General features: G+C 40.9%; 2 protein-coding genes across 3 annotated transcripts; one reads left to right on the top strand and one right to left on the bottom strand.

Moving 5' to 3' along the window:
- Positions 1 to 56: 56 nt before the first annotated feature.
- On the bottom strand, positions 57 to 6,936 carry prdx1 (peroxiredoxin 1). 2 transcript variants are annotated; one of them, XM_085390455.1, is made up of 6 exons: positions 6,800 to 6,936; positions 1,885 to 1,997; positions 1,546 to 1,699; positions 1,335 to 1,457; positions 1,118 to 1,248; positions 57 to 731 (listed from the first exon to the last, which is right to left on the bottom strand). In XM_085390455.1, exons 2-6 carry the CDS (start codon positions 1,988 to 1,990, stop codon positions 649 to 651), a joined length of 597 nt encoding a protein of 198 aa, XP_085246581.1. In that variant the 5' UTR covers positions 1,991 to 1,997; positions 6,800 to 6,936; the 3' UTR covers positions 57 to 648. The 2 variants fall into 2 exon arrangements, with proteins under 2 accessions (XP_085246581.1, XP_085246582.1); XM_085390456.1 differs by having other exon boundaries at positions 6,796 to 6,820.
- Positions 6,937 to 11,639: 4,703 nt separating this feature from the next.
- Positions 11,640 to 15,838, top strand: LOC146648486 (nuclear autoantigenic sperm protein-like). Its single transcript, XM_085388518.1, has 14 exons — positions 11,640 to 11,791; positions 11,920 to 12,031; positions 12,578 to 12,658; positions 12,745 to 12,845; positions 12,928 to 13,323; positions 13,426 to 13,517; positions 13,607 to 13,683; positions 13,777 to 13,850; positions 14,364 to 14,552; positions 14,623 to 14,786; positions 15,158 to 15,229; positions 15,320 to 15,397; positions 15,472 to 15,599; positions 15,682 to 15,838. The coding sequence occupies exons 2-14, from the start codon at positions 11,931 to 11,933 to the stop codon at positions 15,686 to 15,688; spliced, it is 1,560 nt and encodes a 519-aa protein (XP_085244644.1). The 5' UTR covers positions 11,640 to 11,791; positions 11,920 to 11,930; the 3' UTR covers positions 15,689 to 15,838.
- Positions 15,839 to 17,627: the final 1,789 nt, after the last annotated feature.

Genomic DNA, 17,627 nt, shown 5'->3' with positions numbered 1-17,627 from the left:
TATATATTTATAATGTGTGACGTGGGTGTAAGAAAACTGACAATCAAGAAAAAATGCAAACTGTTGTTTGCTTTATTAGAGATCTTCATACATGGACATAATTCAGCATTGGCCTGTTTTTGTTGTTTAACCGTGTGTTATAACTGTTGACTGAGGAAAAAGATGCAATAAATATAAAGGAATCATAGACTCTCTTGTGCTATTGTGTAATTTATAACGTATCTGAGTAAATGTACATCATTCCAAAATATTCTTAATGTGCTTAACAATACCATAAAAAGTCGTGTAAGCGTGATACATAAATACATAATAGGCAGGTGAATTTCTACTTAATTTCAGTGAAATGCTTCAGACAGTTTGGTCCTTTGTATGTAACAAAAATGGGGAATGACATGAGAGAACAAACACACATTTGGTTCTGTCAGACCGTGAAGCATACAGCATACATAATTGCAGTGTTTTAACACAATTACATACTTTGGTCTAAGTGCACTGTTCACGCTACAAACAACAAAACACAAACAGCACATCAACTACAACAGCTGGCTCACTCGTCCACAGGCACAACGGCTTCAGTAAATATTGTTCGAAATGTAATCACAAAATGAAATCTCCTACAGCAGATAGCAGACTCGGGCCATGGGCTTATTACTGCTTGGAGAAGAAATCTTTGCTCTTCTGGACGTCAGGTTTGATGGTGTCATTTCCTGGTTTCCAGCCGGCGGGGCAGACTGAAAAGATAAGACTATAATGAGTCCTGGCTGGTAGATGAAATGCAGGTGTGCAAAAGTGACACACATATTGCACCTTAAAAATAAACCAACTCTGTTCTGCATGCAAAAACAGGCAACTAAAATGACAGTTTGTGAGATCATGATACATTGCGCAGATAAGAGTGCAAACCTTTGAATTTAAATAAGCCTCTGTGGTCTTTGCACTCTCTGCACACATTATTTCTGAAAAACCATTAGCTAGTTTACATTCAAAAGTTATAATTTGGTAAAAAGCTGATTTTCACTGCAAGTAAATGTGAGCTGTAGAAAGCAGGGCGAGAAAACAGAATTTAAAATCAAGACCCAGAATGCAGACATTACATGGGCACAGCAGAGCACCATACCTTCTCCGTGCTTATCTGTGAACTGAAAGGCTTGAACCAAACGCAAGGTCTCCTCAACAGAGCGTCCAACTGGGAGGTCGTTTATGGTGATCTGTCTCAGGGTGCCCTTGTCGTCAATGATGAATAGACCCCTGTAATAGAGAGAATTATCAGCTCCTAGGTCTCCTTTAAAAATATTAAGACCAGCCCTTTGAGGACTCCACATTATTAGACTCACCTGTAGGCGATGCCCTCATCCTCTTTCAGGACCCCGTAATCTTTGGAGATGGTGCGCCGTGTGTCAGACACCAGGGGGATGTTCATGGCACCCAGACCACCCTGCTTACGCGGTGTGTTGACCCTGCACAGTCACCAAAAGATAGTATGAGGACTTAATAAAAATGAATATGGTCACTGTGAATGTGTAAAATACAAAGCTTTTTAAATACCAAGCGAAATGGGAGAAGTGTGAGTCCACTGAGGCGGCAATGACCTCACATCCAATCTTCCTGAATTCATTGGCAGCATCACTGAAAGCGATTATCTCAGTCGGACAAACAAAGGTGAAATCCAGCGGGTAGAAGAAAAACACGACGTACTTTCCTGTACCAAAGCATTAAAAAAAACACCAATGAGACTAGTGAATGCATCACTTTAATTAATTCTCATCTTTTGTAGTGTAAATGAATCTCTGCTGAATATGCTGCAGGATCACAAAACAATGAATCGCAGAGAGGAGGACCATCAAAGCATGTCAAACAGAAGGTGAGACGCAGGTTGTCCTTTACCTCTGTAGTCTGACAGCTTCAGATCGTGGAACTGTCCATCCGGCATCACCGCTTTGGCAGTGAAATCAGGGGCCGGCTTTCCAATTTGTGCATTGCCTGCAGACATCTTGAATCTGATTGGATTACAGAAGAAGAAAGCAGTCGGTGTTACACTGTGCTGTTTCTGTGTGCAAAAGGTCTTCCTTATTTGCAGAACAAGGAAAAGTTTCTGTTATGTGAAACACCCACCAACACTGTTTTTATGTGACTAACACCTCTTCACTAGAATGTATATAGATATATATGTTATTTTTTATGTTGTATGTATGTACCGTCACAAAAAACAAAGTTTACACCGGTTCTCCTCTCCGGCTAAATTACCCAGATGGTGTTTTATCCATCCAAAGGGCGTTTGTGAAAGTAGGAAGGAAAATCAAAATCTAGAAAACAGGATTAAATGAATCCAAGAAGAGAAATTTCAACTACAGGAGAGATTTTTGGAAGTCCAAAGTGAACACTTTGAAGAAATGCACAATTTCTCATGAACAAACAAGACCAACAAATTAAAAATACGCAATACCAGCAGAACATTCAGATTATAAATGAAGGTTGGGGAATAATGTTTGGTCAAGCACGGCAGCAGATTATAAACCTGATGAGAGAAAACAAGAACAACAGCACACAATTAAGAGAAATGTCCTACCACCTTCAAGAAACAGAAGCTATAGTGGAATCTCATACAGTGGCACTGTAGGAATTAAATAAAACAAGCAGACAAAAAACAAAAGTAAAATTCTCGCCCTTTTTCCAGTTCAGGTTTGGTTTTAAATCCGTATTTGTGTCATTTAACCCACATTAGTTCCTTTACACTTAACCTAGGTTTCTTTAAGTCAATATTAGTCAACTCAGTTCTAAGTTTAGTCCAAATCAAAAACAAAGAATGAGCAGTTCTGAAGGTCGCGCTTCAATGGGAGACGATGGAGGCAACATGGGAGGCTTGGCCACTTGGTTGGTGGCGAGCTTGGAAGGAGCAGGACCTCACAACGGAGCGCACACTGCGGGCACGGACCAAACAGGACCCACCGGCTCAAGCTCAGGTGCTGGCATCCGCTGCCCCGGACCTTTGGGCTCTGGACAGGGTTCAGGACTAGACCATGTGGTGACCTCTGGCTCGGGTTCAGAACCAGGACCAGATGGTGCTGAGACTTCTGGAGCAGCACCAGATTGCTCAGGGTGGGGTGGGTGGGGAACTGGTGACTGAGGCTGATGCTGAAGCCTGACCACTCTCTCCCTGGGGACAGGAACTGGTGAAGGGACAGGCTGGACCCTAATTGCCCCCACTCTGGGAATTGGTCCAGGGACAGGGCAGATAGACAAAGAGGCTGGAGAGTTAGTGGCAGTGATGACAGCCTAAACCCATCAACTGTTATCGTTGGGGAACTGAGCAAAGGAAAGGCAGTAACGCTTGCAGCTTGGATGCTACGAGGCCCTCCTAGAGCCAGGGTACACCAAGCTTCCTCCCTCGTCAACTCACCCAGATAGGATGCCTGTTGCCGATTCTTTACTAAATTTGCTGGGTCCATTCTGTGGTCACGTCATACTGTCAAGAGGTGCTGGAATCCTCAGACAAACGTAAACTCAAAATGCAGCTTTATTAGATAGCAAGGTGGCAGCCTTAGCCTTCTCCTTTACAAGGAGGGGTAGCAGTTCTAGAGATGGACCGATCCGATATTACGTATCGGTCCGATACTGACCTAAATTACTGGATCGGATATCGGAGAAAAATAAAAAATGTAATCCGATCCATTAAATATCACGAAAGCACCTCACAAAACTTGCAACACGCCGTAACTCACCTCAGAACGTTAGCACGTCGGAGCAGTATGCATCACGTGATAGAGCGGCTGTGGCATGCGGGACCTGTCGGTGGTCTGGATAGCATTTGGAGCTTCGCTAGCAACCCGGCATTTCATCTCCGACAAAGTTATCCCGAGAGAAGTAAAGCAAGTGTGTAAGTCCATCTCTGAATGTTTGTAAAGCATTCCTGCGTTAAGCTTAACAAGCGACTGCCTCTTCTTGCTGCTACTTCAATCATGAAACTGCTTAATGATCAGCTGATCGGCTTTTCTGTCGCGAGTCCATCTCTTTTGTTTGTCTTTGGCCCACTTCGCGCCAGAAAGAGGAAACCAGCGGCTGAACAACAGCAGCACGTTTAAGCTTGATCAGCTGTTGTTAGAATGTATTTAATATTACTTTCTACTCCAGGATCTTTTTCTACCTAGCTGACGCTGGTAACTGTGCAGGGGCGGATCTAGCAAAGTTTAGCCAGGGGGGCCGATAGGGCATTAACAGGGAAAAGGGGGCACAAAGACATACTTTTCTTTCTTATTCTCATTTAAAATGTCTAGCTTTTAATAAATAATTATCTGACACCCAAAGTTTTAATTTGATGCAAAATGAATAGAAGTCCATTACTGTATATAGTGACTATTAAGTCTAATATATATACCCTAGTAAGCTATAGTACTTTTTCCTTTGGGAAGGTACCATCTGTGCAGTCTGCAATTTTGTTGAAGAAAGATGTTGAATCTATTTAATATTTCTTGAAAAATAATTGATTTCTGTGCATTTTTTTTCACACTGCATCAAATTAAGGTTGATTACGTCGATTAAGCATCATGAGGTGGAGCGTGAGGGGTGGTTCCCTATTTTTTATTTATTTATTTTTGTTGTTGCTGGGAGTTGGAACCCTATTAGTTAGGTTGCTTAATATGCTAAGTACTCTTTAAAATACCAGAATAGGGAGGATGGTGTAGGTTTAAGTTTATTAGATTGATCAGTATTGCTGAACTACGAAATATTTTTTTTTGCATACAGGTATAACAGAATAGCTTTAGTGTAGTTGTTGTTTTAAACTTGAGTATGAACTTATACAAAATGCAGCAAGATATTTAAAAAACAGTTTTGTTGATTAAAAAACACTATATCGGATTCATATCGGTATCGGCAGTAATCCAAATTTATGATATCGGTATCGGTATCGGACATAAAAAAGTGGTATCGTGCCATCTCTAAGCAGTTCTACTCTGAAACCTTCCCAAATGACTTAACTCCTCACCCTATCGCTAAGGCAGAGTCCATCTGCCTTTTGGATATCGATTAAAATTTTAACAGTTAGATTATAAGACTAGTAAGTCTGGTAGCGACTAGTCACAACAACGACAATTAGTTGCCTAGGCGACAAGTGGCGCACATCCCAAGTATAAAGCTTGCCACATTCAAAGTAGTTACAAATGAATCTTTTAGTCAACCAACCAGCTCAGTTTAAATACACTTATCACTGACAAGGTCCTTTAAACAATGAATGCATTTCTTGATGCATGCTCAATAATCCAAATAAGTAAACCTGAGTGATATGATGTGTGGAGCTTATAACATAGAAATCAGTCAATGAAGTGAAAACAAACCACCTTTTTTTTCCTAACCCTAACTGGCATTAGATGAAGTAGTCCTAAATCTACAACACTAAAAACGCTTTAGTTTCAGCTTCTCCGACAGGAGGATTTGTTGTTTTTCTTTATCCAATGTGATTATAAATAGAGACTGACTAGGCCAGTGTTAATAACCAATATATAACCAGTATGCATAGGTTGTTCAGTATGGGCCAGTAGGAAAGCTTAGAAACCTAACAGATGCTGGAGATAAGTTATGTTAGCACGTTTTATTTTCTGCAGAGCAAATCTAGCTGTGGTTTCCACTGTCTGTGGCATTTCTACAGTCAGCAGCTGTCTTCTTCTTTTTCTTCTTCCTCTTCTTTTGGCTGCTCCCTTTTAAGTCCTCCTTTTAAGTATATCTACTGTGTATATAGACACAATATTAGCTAATATATTAATACATTCAAAAAAATATATGTAAACACAAAATGCAAACTAAGTAATTTGATTGCACGTAAATCTTCCATGTAATGTGTTACTTAAGTACAATGTAAAACATTACATTTGGGGAAATTTGGTTAAATAAAATGCACTTGATTGGTATGCATTCATTCAGTTTATACCAGGCACATTTCCCTAAAGATTGATTATTGGTATGAATAAACCTTTGATTTAAAATATTTTCATTGCTTTTTACTCAAAATGATTGCTTCATGTTTATGGAGAGCAAAAAAAAGTGCACTTGCACTTTTTATTTATTTATTTAATTTAACCCCCCTCTTTATTAAAGCTCGAATCTATACACACACACACACACACACACACACACACACACACACAGATAGATAGATAGATAGATAGATAGATAGATAGATAGATAGATAGATAGATAGATAGATAGATAGATAGATAGATATAAATCACTGTGAACACAGTGGGATAGAACAATAACATACAAAATTTCAACATTGCAAACCGTTTAACTGTATAAGCTTGTATTATAGTGAAGTGTATAATTTAAGGCGCATGGCAGCTCACCACCTCAGCTCAAACACCTATTATTGGGCGCACAGCAAAAACATAAAACCGCAAAGCACTTCCACTTCGACTCTAATGTGTTTCCTTATATAAATAGTCACACCTGTTTTCTAACCCTTCTTTTGCCATATAACTTCCATCTTCAGGGATTAACCCACCTGGGTTAGCTGCGTGAGTTTGGTTTGCAGCTGTAGCAAAACTCTCAAATATTTCCTTGACTCTAAAATAAGCCACACACGGGCTCTTTCTTTCGTTCACTGAAACGGAAACAAATGATCAACGAGCCATCCTTTTCTCCGAGTTTCTGAAAGCGATTTTTTTTCACATGTGGGAAAAACCCACTTGTTGAAATATCGCTTCAGCTTCGGCTACACAACTGCAAACTTCACAACCAATAAGAAAAAATGTCATTTTAAGGTTAAGACTCTAAAGAACACAATTACATGTTCGTTAGTGTCACATACCTCACTTTTTTTCTTCACACACAGTCACGGCCCACGGAGTGCAGGAGGTAAGAGACTCGGGCTCGGGGGGGAAATTTATAAAACGACTCACATCTCGCGATAACTGCGCTCAGAACGTGAACTGAAGCCACTTCAGTCAGTCCCACAGAATGTGAAGCTTGCGCTTATGTAGCATGACTTTGCATTTTTCCCTCCTTTCCTCATGACTTTTCTGGGAATCCACGCTCTTGTGAAACCCAGAGGAGTAAGAAATAAAGGCTGGACTCCAGGAAATAACCTCAAGATTTTGCGTTTGGCGTTAAAGTTGTTTAATAATCTCAGAGGAGCTAACCCTCTGTGTTTGAACTATCCCCATTCACTGTAATACACTGAATTATTGATGTAAAACTAAAAATATATAAATGAACAGGTGTCTAATGGCTGGCACTTCCTTAATCCAGGGGTCATATGAGGTTCCATCATAAGACTCAACCTCTTTCACGATGTGCTGCCAATCCATTGTTATGCACAAGCAGTAAATAATAGTATCATATTACTCTTTCAGCTTCACCTCACTTCTGCTGCCTTTTTTCTCATTACCAGTAATATGCAAAGTAACTTACTAGCTCAAGAAACTAGTGATACTCAACCGATGGAGCATATTTTTTTTCCAATTGTCTGTGGACTCATTTCAATGAGGGCTAAGTTCCTCTTTTTCTTTTAAGTAGAAATAACACTTCCCCTAGAAAACAATAGTAAATATACCTGTTTTATACCAAGTACAATAAATCTGTTCACGATTTAGGTTTCAACTACACATGATGTGTTTTAGAAGCACTTCCTTGAAGTCTGGACTTGCCTTTAAATTATTATTGCAACATCTTATTGCTTCTATCCAGTGAGCTGCCAGAAGGTATTTTTCTTTCTAATTTCCTCATCACTCCCACTAGATTTACTGAATGACTCCGCTGTCTGTATTTTCTGTAATCTTGTGAAGAGGAAGTTGCTACATTTTACTTACATTTCTAAGCAAGTCCATTTAGGTAAAAAAAAAAAAAAAAAAGAAAGAAAAGAAAAGAAAAGAAAAGAAATGCCCGGTGCTATATGATATGGATAAATAATAAGTAATAAACTATAAATGAACTATTGTGGGTCACCTGTTTGTCTCTCAGGGAGATTAAATAGAAGCTAGAGGCTAATTTTTATTTGAACATGGTGAAGAGGTGCAGCATGGGCAGCATATTAAAATGATTGTTAAGCCAAACCACTTTCTTTCAAACTGCATTTGTCAGAGCCTTTGCAGAGGACGAGTTTTCTGCGTGCCTTTTAACTTAAAGTTTCAGACTCTATGGGACTGTTACTAACACCTAGGAGAGTTACCTGGGGTACCAAGGTGTAATCTAATTACACCAAAGTATTATTGACGTGTGACAGCAAACCTTATGTGTAACAGTTGCTATAATTCAGGAAGAGAAAAAAAACAACAAAAGGGAAGAGAAACCGGTTTCAGGAATCCAGACAGTGGTTAATTTTGAGTTGGGGGTTTTCAGCTATAGTAGACCTTTTTCAGAGCAGTCATTCTTTTATATGAAAATGCAAAGACAGGTTTTAATTATGACATTAATTCAAACTCTACACCCGAATGATTCAATCTAGTTTTATATTTATATATTTTATTTATTGCACTAAATCACATAAATAGTTGCTTCAAGGCACTTTATATTATAAGGTAAATACTTTACAGTAATACAGACAAAACTCGAGCAATTACACAATCCCCTTTGAGCACGGACTTGGTGGCAGTGGTGAGGAAAAACTCCCTTTCAACAGGAAGAAGCCTCCAGCAGAAGCAGGCTCGGAGAGGGGCCGCCATCTCCCACGACCGGTTGGGAAAGAAGCCCAATCTGTGCTACTGTTAACACCTGTTTACCTATTTATTCATGCCCCAATAGTGTACTGAAAAAAGTGTATTGTGTCCTGTTTGGGAAACCTAAATGAAATAATGTTTTCTCTCACACTAGTGAGTCTAATGCCAGTGCCCTAAACATTTTGGCTAAAACCTTCTGAGTACATATATCATTAAATTCATTTTTAAACTCAGGAAACCAACCACAGTGTGTGTTTTTTCTTCTTCTTTCTATTTTTCAGGTTACGTTAGTTCACCTCAGTCGACCTACAGAGGCTGCTGTCAGTTCAGCCTCTCGCTGTCACCAAGCAGTGTCTTTGCACACTGTTACCATGGAGCTCCATCAAGGACTAAATAAGAGGGGAGGGCCTACAATAACCTCCTGTTAGAAGCACTGCGGTGGGCTAATGATCAAACACTGCGCTGTGTTCATCTCCTGTCTCACAATATGCCCATAATTAGTACATCTGCTCCCCTAGTGATTCCAAAGCAGCTGGATGTTTGAAGGGCTCTCACACAGCTCTCATCCCAGCTTCATTCAGCCGTGCTGAATAACAAAACAGCTGTAGCAGTCACAGATGTGACGATGGACTGAAAAATGGCTTCAAATGATTGGTGCTTTTAATCCACAATTATTAAATTAGTACAGTTTAGTAAAGCTCATTTAGGTTTATCTGGCTTTATTGGCAGACTTTGAGGAAAGAAAAGCTTTTCTAGTTCTGCTACTTCCAATGACTCAGTATCAGGGCATGGCATTAAAGAAATGCATTGAAAATCATTTAATCTTCCTTAGCGAGTTAGATGAAAAGATTATTAGCTTGTGCGATATGTAGGTGGATTCAGTACTCACTTAGCTTGGCCACCTACAAAGACAGGATACAGGTGGAAACAGAAAGTATTGCTCTGTGTGAACAAAATTCAACCTAGTAGCATCGCTAAAGCTCATAAATGACCACTATAAATCTTTTTGTATGTAATTAAAGTACTTTTTACTATTTTTTAAAACTGAATAATCATATTTCATCCAATATTTTCTTTTGTTTTTGTTTAAAAATATAATGGAATGGAAATCCAAATTCCCCCTTCACCAACATTGTCAGGTATTTAGGGGAGGATGATTTGAAATATATCTGTATGATGCTGATTTGTTGTCAGGTCCAGACTTGTTTTGATGAGGCAGCGGCACACTGGAGTCAGCAGGAGGTGATCATAGGGGAGCTGGAGTATCAGTGCTCCTCACAGCAGGACATGGGAGCAGTGTGTACTGCTGTTTTACATACATGCTGAGTGAAACTAAAACACAGTAATAGCACCATCAAATTCTACTAGATAGGCTATCCTTAAACAGTTACCCTTATACTGAACAACTCTGAGAAACATTAGAAATGAGTAAAAACTTGCATTTTTTGTTGCATTTATGGGTTGAGCAGCAGAGTTGAGTATGTGAGTTTTGCTGTCTGCTTTTGTCTGGTATTGAATTGGATGATTGAAACCAGAAGAAACAACACATATTGGAAAATTTAATCGCTTACTTATTTAACAAGGAGCATCCTCTGTGGTATGTGAAAGACTCATACACAGCTACAAAAGCCTATCACCTGCTGCTAGTCACCAGCTAGGTCCCACAGTGCTGTGGGATGGCGTCCCATTCTTCAAGAGAGTATGTTGGTCACTCTGACACGAAAAGCATGTCAAAGCTGATCCCACAAGCATTCGGTGGGGTTGGCGTGTGTCATCTTGGAGGACATAATTCAGTCCTAGACTGTGGAGATATGGGATTGCTATTGGTTGCAAAATCTCATCTTGACATCTCTCTGCATTGATATCATCTGCAATGTTGACAGTCTGGTTTTTCCAGTAAGGGAGATGTTGCCCCACACCATCACACAGCCTCCACCAAAAGCTGTTACCCTACTGGTGCATCCATCAGCATAGTGTTCTCCACAACATCTCAACACTTTGACCCTACCATCCAACAGCTGTAAGCAGAAACTGGACTCATCAATGAACAGCGCTAATCAGCCACTAATCAGGCACCGAAATGTTAGCATCTGGGTTATCTGAAGCTCAAAACAAGAGCCAATAGAAGAACAAGATTTTTGGCAGATAAAATACCCACACACTCAACCAACAAATGCATTTTCCTTACAAATGTGGCACCACTGATGGGGAAAATAAACAATATTTCCAACAGTACAGGATTTATTGCTAAAAAGCATTGTTACAACAAAGAAATGATCACCTACATTTCTTTACTTTTACTTACATAGTAAAATACTATACCTTTGCAAAATGATCCAATAAATGACTCAATAATGGTACGTTTTATTTCAATCATAGTTTTGGTTTTTTTTTACTGTGATGCCGCTGTCTATTAACTAAGACAAAAAAACATTCACACTAAACAGCAGGTCACAGAAATAACTCTGACCTGATCTAACCATGTAACATTTATGTCACATTTGTGTGGGTAATTTACATATTTGAAGACATTTTCTTCAAAATATCCTATTTATTTAATATTTTGTAATTGTGTTGTTGTTCTTGTTGTTGTTTTAGTGGTGACATTACTAGAAATAAAAAACAAAATGACCAAAGGTTCTTAAAAGTGTTGCAAAACGACCTTAAGATCCCCAGGCAAGCTTTAGGGAACACTTCCTGAAGGTCTCTTAAAGATTAATGGTTGTTGGGACTGTTTCATAGTCAAAGAAGCCAGTGTGTACAATAATAACAGGGCTGCCGGCATCAACGGTACTCATTATAACAATTTCAATTGTTGTTTTTAGTATTGCACTGGAAGGATTAGCAGTATAATGAATAGGAGTGGTAATACAAGGAGCAGTATAACAATAGCAGCAGAAGTACTTGAGGTAGTAATGCGTGTAACTGTAGCAGCGGTACTTGCAGTCCTCTTGTTAGTACTTTGTACCTTTAAGAATTCTCCCGCGCGGGTCTACAAATAAGGAAAGCGACCGGAAGGAGCAGGGGTCTTTCGCGCCAATTTGAAACAACGGAACACAGTCAGTCTGAGCGGCACGAGACACGAGCTGGGACGCGCGCGCCGCCGGGGGTCTTTTTTCTTTTTAAACTGTTCTTTCCCGTCAAAGGTGTGTAGTGGCATCTCTGCTATTTAAACTTAAACGATACAAACTGGTACCAAAGGCCGAGGTACAGTTTGACCTGAGCTGAGAGTCCAGGCAGGGAGCTGAGCTGACCGATTGTTTCTCTCCGTCAGGTGTGGTAAACATGGAGGAGGCCAACAAGCTGATTGGTACCGGCAAGAAGCACTTGGTGATGGGGAAGGTAGTGGAGGCTGTGAGCACCCTGCAGGAGGCCAGCGGCATGCTGTGAGTTACCCTCAAGTCACGCTGGAGTTTCAGTGAGGTTGAACGTGAAATGGTCCCATAAAGTGGCCCTCGTGGTTACTTTTAAAACGCTCACTTGGGCTTCTTAAAACTAAACCGTGTGTTTCACTGTTTACATGATTGAAGAGTTTATAGGTGACAGTGCCTCGTGCAGGCTGATTCTGAGCAGGTGTGCAGATTGGTGCAAATGCAAAACGGCAGCTTTTTTTTTTTTTTTTCTCCCCTCTGGTGTTTGAAAATGAACGTGTTTATGCAAATCACAAACTGCCTGCAGCTGTTCTTTGCATGTGAGCAGAAAGCGGTGACATTAGTTTAGCTTAGTGTTTTTCTTAATTTATATATTTCATTTCCATTAGGTTCTGTTTTATTGTTTAAGCTTAAACCTAGTTGGAATAATTACTCGCTAATCCTTTTTATACGCCTAGTTTTTTAACTCCAGGAATCTTTCTAATTTGTTCTGAAGCAGCACGTGAGCAGTAATGGATGCCTGCTTTTCACTCTAAAATAAATGGTAAATTCTTGTTATAGGGCTAAAGAGTTTGGAGACACAGCGGACGAATGTGGCGAGGCTTTCTTCTGGTATGGCAAAGCTCTCCTGGATTTGGCACGGTAGGTTAATCAGGTTTAAACATGAGAAAGTCCAGCTCTTTAAGGTGAGGATGGAGGGGCCGCTCTGACTGCCAGACTTGTTGTAGGATGGAGAACTCGGTCTTGGGTAATGCTCTAGAGGGAGTGCCGGAGGAGGAAGAAGAGAAACCCAAAGACTCCAATGTTGAGAGCACAGACAATGTAGACGGTAAGGGAATAATGTGATATTTGGCTCGTTACAGTTAATCTAAATGTGCACACATCATTCCCAACTGTTCTGCTGTCAACAGAAAAGACCAGAGACGAGCTGAGGGTGCAGGTGTACGACGCCATGGCGGAGAAGAAAACTGAAGACGGGGAGAAGGTTGAAGGGAAGCAGAGTGAGGATCCACAGGAGAAGACTGAAGGAGCCGAGGCTGGTGACAAAAAGGAAAACACAGAAAAGGTAGAGGGGGAGGCTGAAAAGGACAATAAGAATGATGAAAGCAAATCTGAAAGTAAAGATAAGAAGGAAAAGAGTGGGGAGGAAGTGGATGCAAAGGACGACTCTGAACCTGCTGCTAAGGAGAAGGAGGGGGACTCTGCCGCTGCTAAGAAGGAGAAGACTGCTGCTAAAGAAGAGGAGCCAGCTGAGAAGATGGACTCTGCTGCTGAAGAGGAAGAAGCAGCTGCTGAGGAGGAAGCAGGTGACCTTTGCTCCTCCTGTCCTGATCCTGGCTTGGTAATGGCAGTGTTAGCTGCTGAAGCATGCAGAGCAGTGTATCTAAACTCATGACATTTGCTTGTAGATGGCGAGGAAGATGAGGAGGAAGGTGGCGACGATGTAGAAATGGAAGGTGATGCAGAGGAGCAGGGTGAAGGAGATGCCACTGGGGAGAAGGTACTGAACAAACAGCTCGCATGTTAAAAAAGGACTCAGCTGACTGTGTGAATTTTGAATTTCATGTTTTCTGTCTGTTCCTCTTTTAGGACAGTGACGATGAGGAGGTGGGTAACCTGCAGCTGGCCTGGGAGATGTTAGAAGTGGCCAAAGTCATCTACAAAAGGTAAAGGAAACACTTCAGAGCCATGATTTTTATCTTATCATTTTGCACCTGCATTTCAAGCTTGTAACCTTTTCCTCTTTGTTCTTATAAAAGGAAAGAGACGAAGGAGGCTCAGCTAATGGCAGCCCAGGCTCATTTGAAACTGGGTGAAGTTTCTGCAGAATCAGGTCTGAACAAATGTGCAGCTTTGCACATAATCATTGTTTTCTCTTTGATGCAATGAGCTTGAGGCTGTGTTGATGGCTCAGTGTTTGCAGCGGTGCTCAGTTTCTGTCAGGACTAAAAGTCTGTGAGCAGCTTGAGATTTCTTTAGTTCGGATTTGTGTACCTAACACTTGGTTGCAACACAGCTAAAAAGTTGCCATTGTGCTGTTTGCCCACTTGGGGGCAGCCTAAATTAGTTGAACCATAAAATGTCTAAGCTTCAACTTTTTGAAATGCTAGTTTTCTGAGTGGATGCTCACATCCACACCCGGTAGTTACAGAACAGGTTTTTCGGTCGCATCACCACTTAAAGATCTTTAGCTGATGAAGTCTGTACTGTTCTCAGTTCATTGCCGTGTCCATGCCTGCTGACCCTGAACAGTGGATGAAACTCTGAGAATGCAGAGTTTGTTTTGTTTGTTTGTTTTTTTTTTTTAATACATGTCAGGTGTTGATTTGCTGCTTCTCTTTTTCAGGGAACTATCCACAAGCACTGGAGGATTTCCAGGAGTGCCTGAAGCTGCAGGTGAAGCACCTGGACTCAGACAGCCGCCTGCTGGCAGAGACTCGCTACCAGCTCGGTGTGACCTATAGCCTGAACACGCAGTACAGCGAGGCCATCGAGTCTCTGAAGAGCTCCATCTCTATCATAAAGAACAGGCTTGGTAAGCATCAGCTCTTGGAGTGAAATTAGCTTCCAGAGAATCATCAATGCAATAATTAATACAATTCCAGACAAGCTGCAGGAGATGCTTGACAAAGCCGAAGGTCCAGAGGCTCTGCCAGAGGAGAGGAAGGAGCTGGAGGAGCTCAAAGCTTTGCTGCCAGAGATCCAGGAGAAGGTGGAGGACGCCACTGAAAGCCTGAAGACAGCGAGCGCGGCTGTGAAGGATGCACTGGTGAGTTTGGCATGGAGTTTGATTTAGCTGGAGGACGGTCATCAGAGCACACTGGTTAAAGTGGTGCTATCCACCAAGCATGATGCCTGAATTGTTTTGGTTTTAGTTGTTAAATGGGATTCATAAAATACATGCTCCATGCTGGTGCTTCAGTGACATGTGAAGTTCAGTGTTTCTATTTGTGTTCTGTTGCTACACGTCTTCACAAGTAAACCACTTGGTGAAAAATATTTGGCAACTCGATCCATCATTAGTCACACCTCCCTCTGTAAGGTCCGGTGAACAGCAGGCTTTCGTGAGATGATCACAGCATAGCCGCCATCATTTTGGCATTTGGCTTCTCTTTGAGCTGCATGTGCAATCTGTTTCAGGATGGAGGCTCCACTTCCTCTGCCTGTGATGGTTCCACTGTAAAGAACAGAGACTCTTCTTCCACTTCAGAGGTCAGTTACAAGTTTTCATGGCACACTTTGTGAAACAAACTTAAGCCCAACAGGATTGTAAAAGAAGTGTGATATTTAACTTCCAAACAGATTAAAAGCACATCCACTTCCAATGGCAACACCTCCACAGCTGCAGTCTCTGACATCTCCCACCTGGTCAGAAAGAAGGTGAGGTTTTTTTAACTTGCATTGATGTGGTGTAGCTATAATGGTGAGCCTCATTTTACTGCTGTGTATTGCAGAGGAAACCACAGGAGAGTCCGGTGAAGGAGGATGTGAAGAAGGTGAAGCAGGACAACAGTCAGCCAGGCGAAACGCTTCTCACTAATGGAGATGCAGGTGAACACGCCAATGATATGGAAGTCGAAAGGTGAGGTGTCATTTCTGTCTGCTGTGCCGTTTACTACTTACAACCTCGAACTTGTCTGAAATCCCGTCATCCTCTGTTTCAGTAAGTGAAGCTGCACTTTGTCTCCGTTCAAGAAGAGATTCACCAGCATAACAAGCTCTTAACTGTCTCTTACACGTTTGCTGTTGTAAATACACGTTTGTTTGACATTATACTGTAAAATTCAATAAAGATGGTTGTATAAACCTGTGTTAAACCTTCATTACTGGAGCCATGAAAATGTTTTGTTTTCTGGCAGTTGATGAACTGTCCATAAATGTTTGTACTCACCACATAAGTGGCTCCTTTAGTCATACTGGTTCTACAGCATTCTTCAGTCTGACTTACTGTATTTAACCATGTGGTCTGAAGAGAGGATTCAGTGTGCCATGTGAGAGCAAAAGTGCAGTTTAATCAAGAGAATGCAAGAACCTGGGCCTTAGAGCTGATAGCTGAATACACGAACAGGAAAATTTAGCTGTGCAGTAACTGAAAGCCTGCGCTTAGATAAACAAAGGCTCTGTACCAACCTGATTAATATCACTGGTGTTTTTAATTACTAAAAACTTCTGATGCTATTTATGCTTTACAGCTTCCAATACTTCTCCTGGCTTAGTTCTACGTAGGGTGGCTCAAAATTTCTGCAGTCATAAATTTTTGACAAGACTCCTGACGTCCCTGGCTGAAATGCAGCCCCAAACCATGACACACCCTCCACTGTTTTACAGACGGCTGTAGACACCCACTGCCTTACCTCCCTCCTGGTCTCCTATACAAACTGATAATTTGAATGAAAATGTTCAAAATTAAATTCATCACTCCATAAAATTGTTGCCACTGACTTTTAATCCAGTTCTTATATAGTTGTAAAATTTGGCATACCTCATCCTTTTGTTTCCCTCCCTTAAAAATGGCTTCTTGACAGCAACACCTGATCTTGATGAGCATTGTCATGTTTTTGTTGCATTATCTTATGTCTTAAGGACATGACTGTAGATCATGTTCAATGAGAGTTAAAAGCTCATTGAGAATAGTGTATGAAGATGTTCTGACTTGATGCAGCTGATTAGATGGTTTGTAATGATTTGTATAAACCACACGACTGGTCACACTTGGTTGTTTCATTGAACAGCAATGTATAGCAGTCTTTTCTAGCTCTTCCCCCTGTGAGGTAAACGATAACGGGAAGACAGACATATAGAAGACATCTTCATTTGCCAGAGAAGAAGAGGTACACATGCAGCTAATTATAGTAATAGCAATAATCACTATGGCTAATTAAAATGCCTGGGCCCTTTATCGTGCACGCTGGCTCACTGGGACACTGAAATGTGAATGAAAATATGAAGCCATTCTCAGTGTTATATAACCGTGGTGCTTTCCCTGCTAACAAAACAAAGCACTGAAGAAAATAAAAGCTCAAACTGAAGTGTCAAAGACATGTAGACATGTCAAAGACATGTAGACATGTCAAAGACATGTAGACATGTCAAAGACATGTAGACATGTCAAAGCTATACATTCGTTCTGAAGGCCAACAAAATCTCAGCATATTATCAGCAACGTTTTGGAAATCATGATGATTAAAGCTGCAGAAGAGAGAAATCTAGAAAAATAAACATCCCTCCTCCTGCAGCTTCCCCCGCTCTCTATTCTAATCCCATCTATGTGGGCTGAAAAAACACAATACTTTAAATTTAAATACTGCATTATCCCACCACTTCTTACTTCCTGTGAGAACAACTTTTTTTTCCACGACTCACCGGATCTCAGCCACAAGTCTGTGAATCTCCCGACATGAACTTAAGCCCAGCCCACAGGACGTGCAGGAATCTCGCTCCCTCTCACACTGAATTTACATCTGCTGCAAGGTTATTAATGTTTTTGTTTCAGATGTAGCCACAGACCTGCTGCTCACAATGTGGGTCACAAAAACAAGTCTGCTTACACATTTCATCCCAAAATTAAAGCACAGCCTCTCAAAGCATTACATATGTGGGAAACTGGAAC

Source organism: Rhamphochromis longiceps, linkage group LG18 (genome assembly GCF_057381845.1).
Source record: "Rhamphochromis longiceps isolate RC_006_pf linkage group LG18, R_longiceps_female_GT1.1, whole genome shotgun sequence".
Classification (NCBI taxonomy): domain Eukaryota; kingdom Metazoa; phylum Chordata; class Actinopteri; order Cichliformes; family Cichlidae; genus Rhamphochromis; species Rhamphochromis longiceps.
Note: the sequence above shows the minus strand (reverse complement) of the source record. Positions and strands in the feature narration are given on the sequence as shown.

Coding starts and splice junctions, on each gene's coding strand:
- prdx1 (XM_085390455.1), bottom strand. CDS start 1,990: ATGTCTGCAGGCAATGCACAAATTGGAAAGCCGGCCCCTGATTTCACT. Junction 1,249..1,334: donor GATGAGGGCATCGCCTACAG/GTGAGTCTAATA, acceptor TCTCTATTACAG/GGGTCTATTCATCATTGACG. Junction 732..1,117: donor CACAGATAAGCACGGAGAAG/GTATGGTGCTCT, acceptor TTATCTTTTCAG/TCTGCCCCGCCGGCTGGAAA.
- LOC146648486 (XM_085388518.1), top strand. CDS start 11,931: ATGGAGGAGGCCAACAAGCTGATTGGTACCGGCAAGAAGCACTTGGTG. Junction 14,553..14,622: donor TATCATAAAGAACAGGCTTG/GTAAGCATCAGC, acceptor ATACAATTCCAG/ACAAGCTGCAGGAGATGCTT. Junction 14,787..15,157: donor CGGCTGTGAAGGATGCACTG/GTGAGTTTGGCA, acceptor AATCTGTTTCAG/GATGGAGGCTCCACTTCCTC.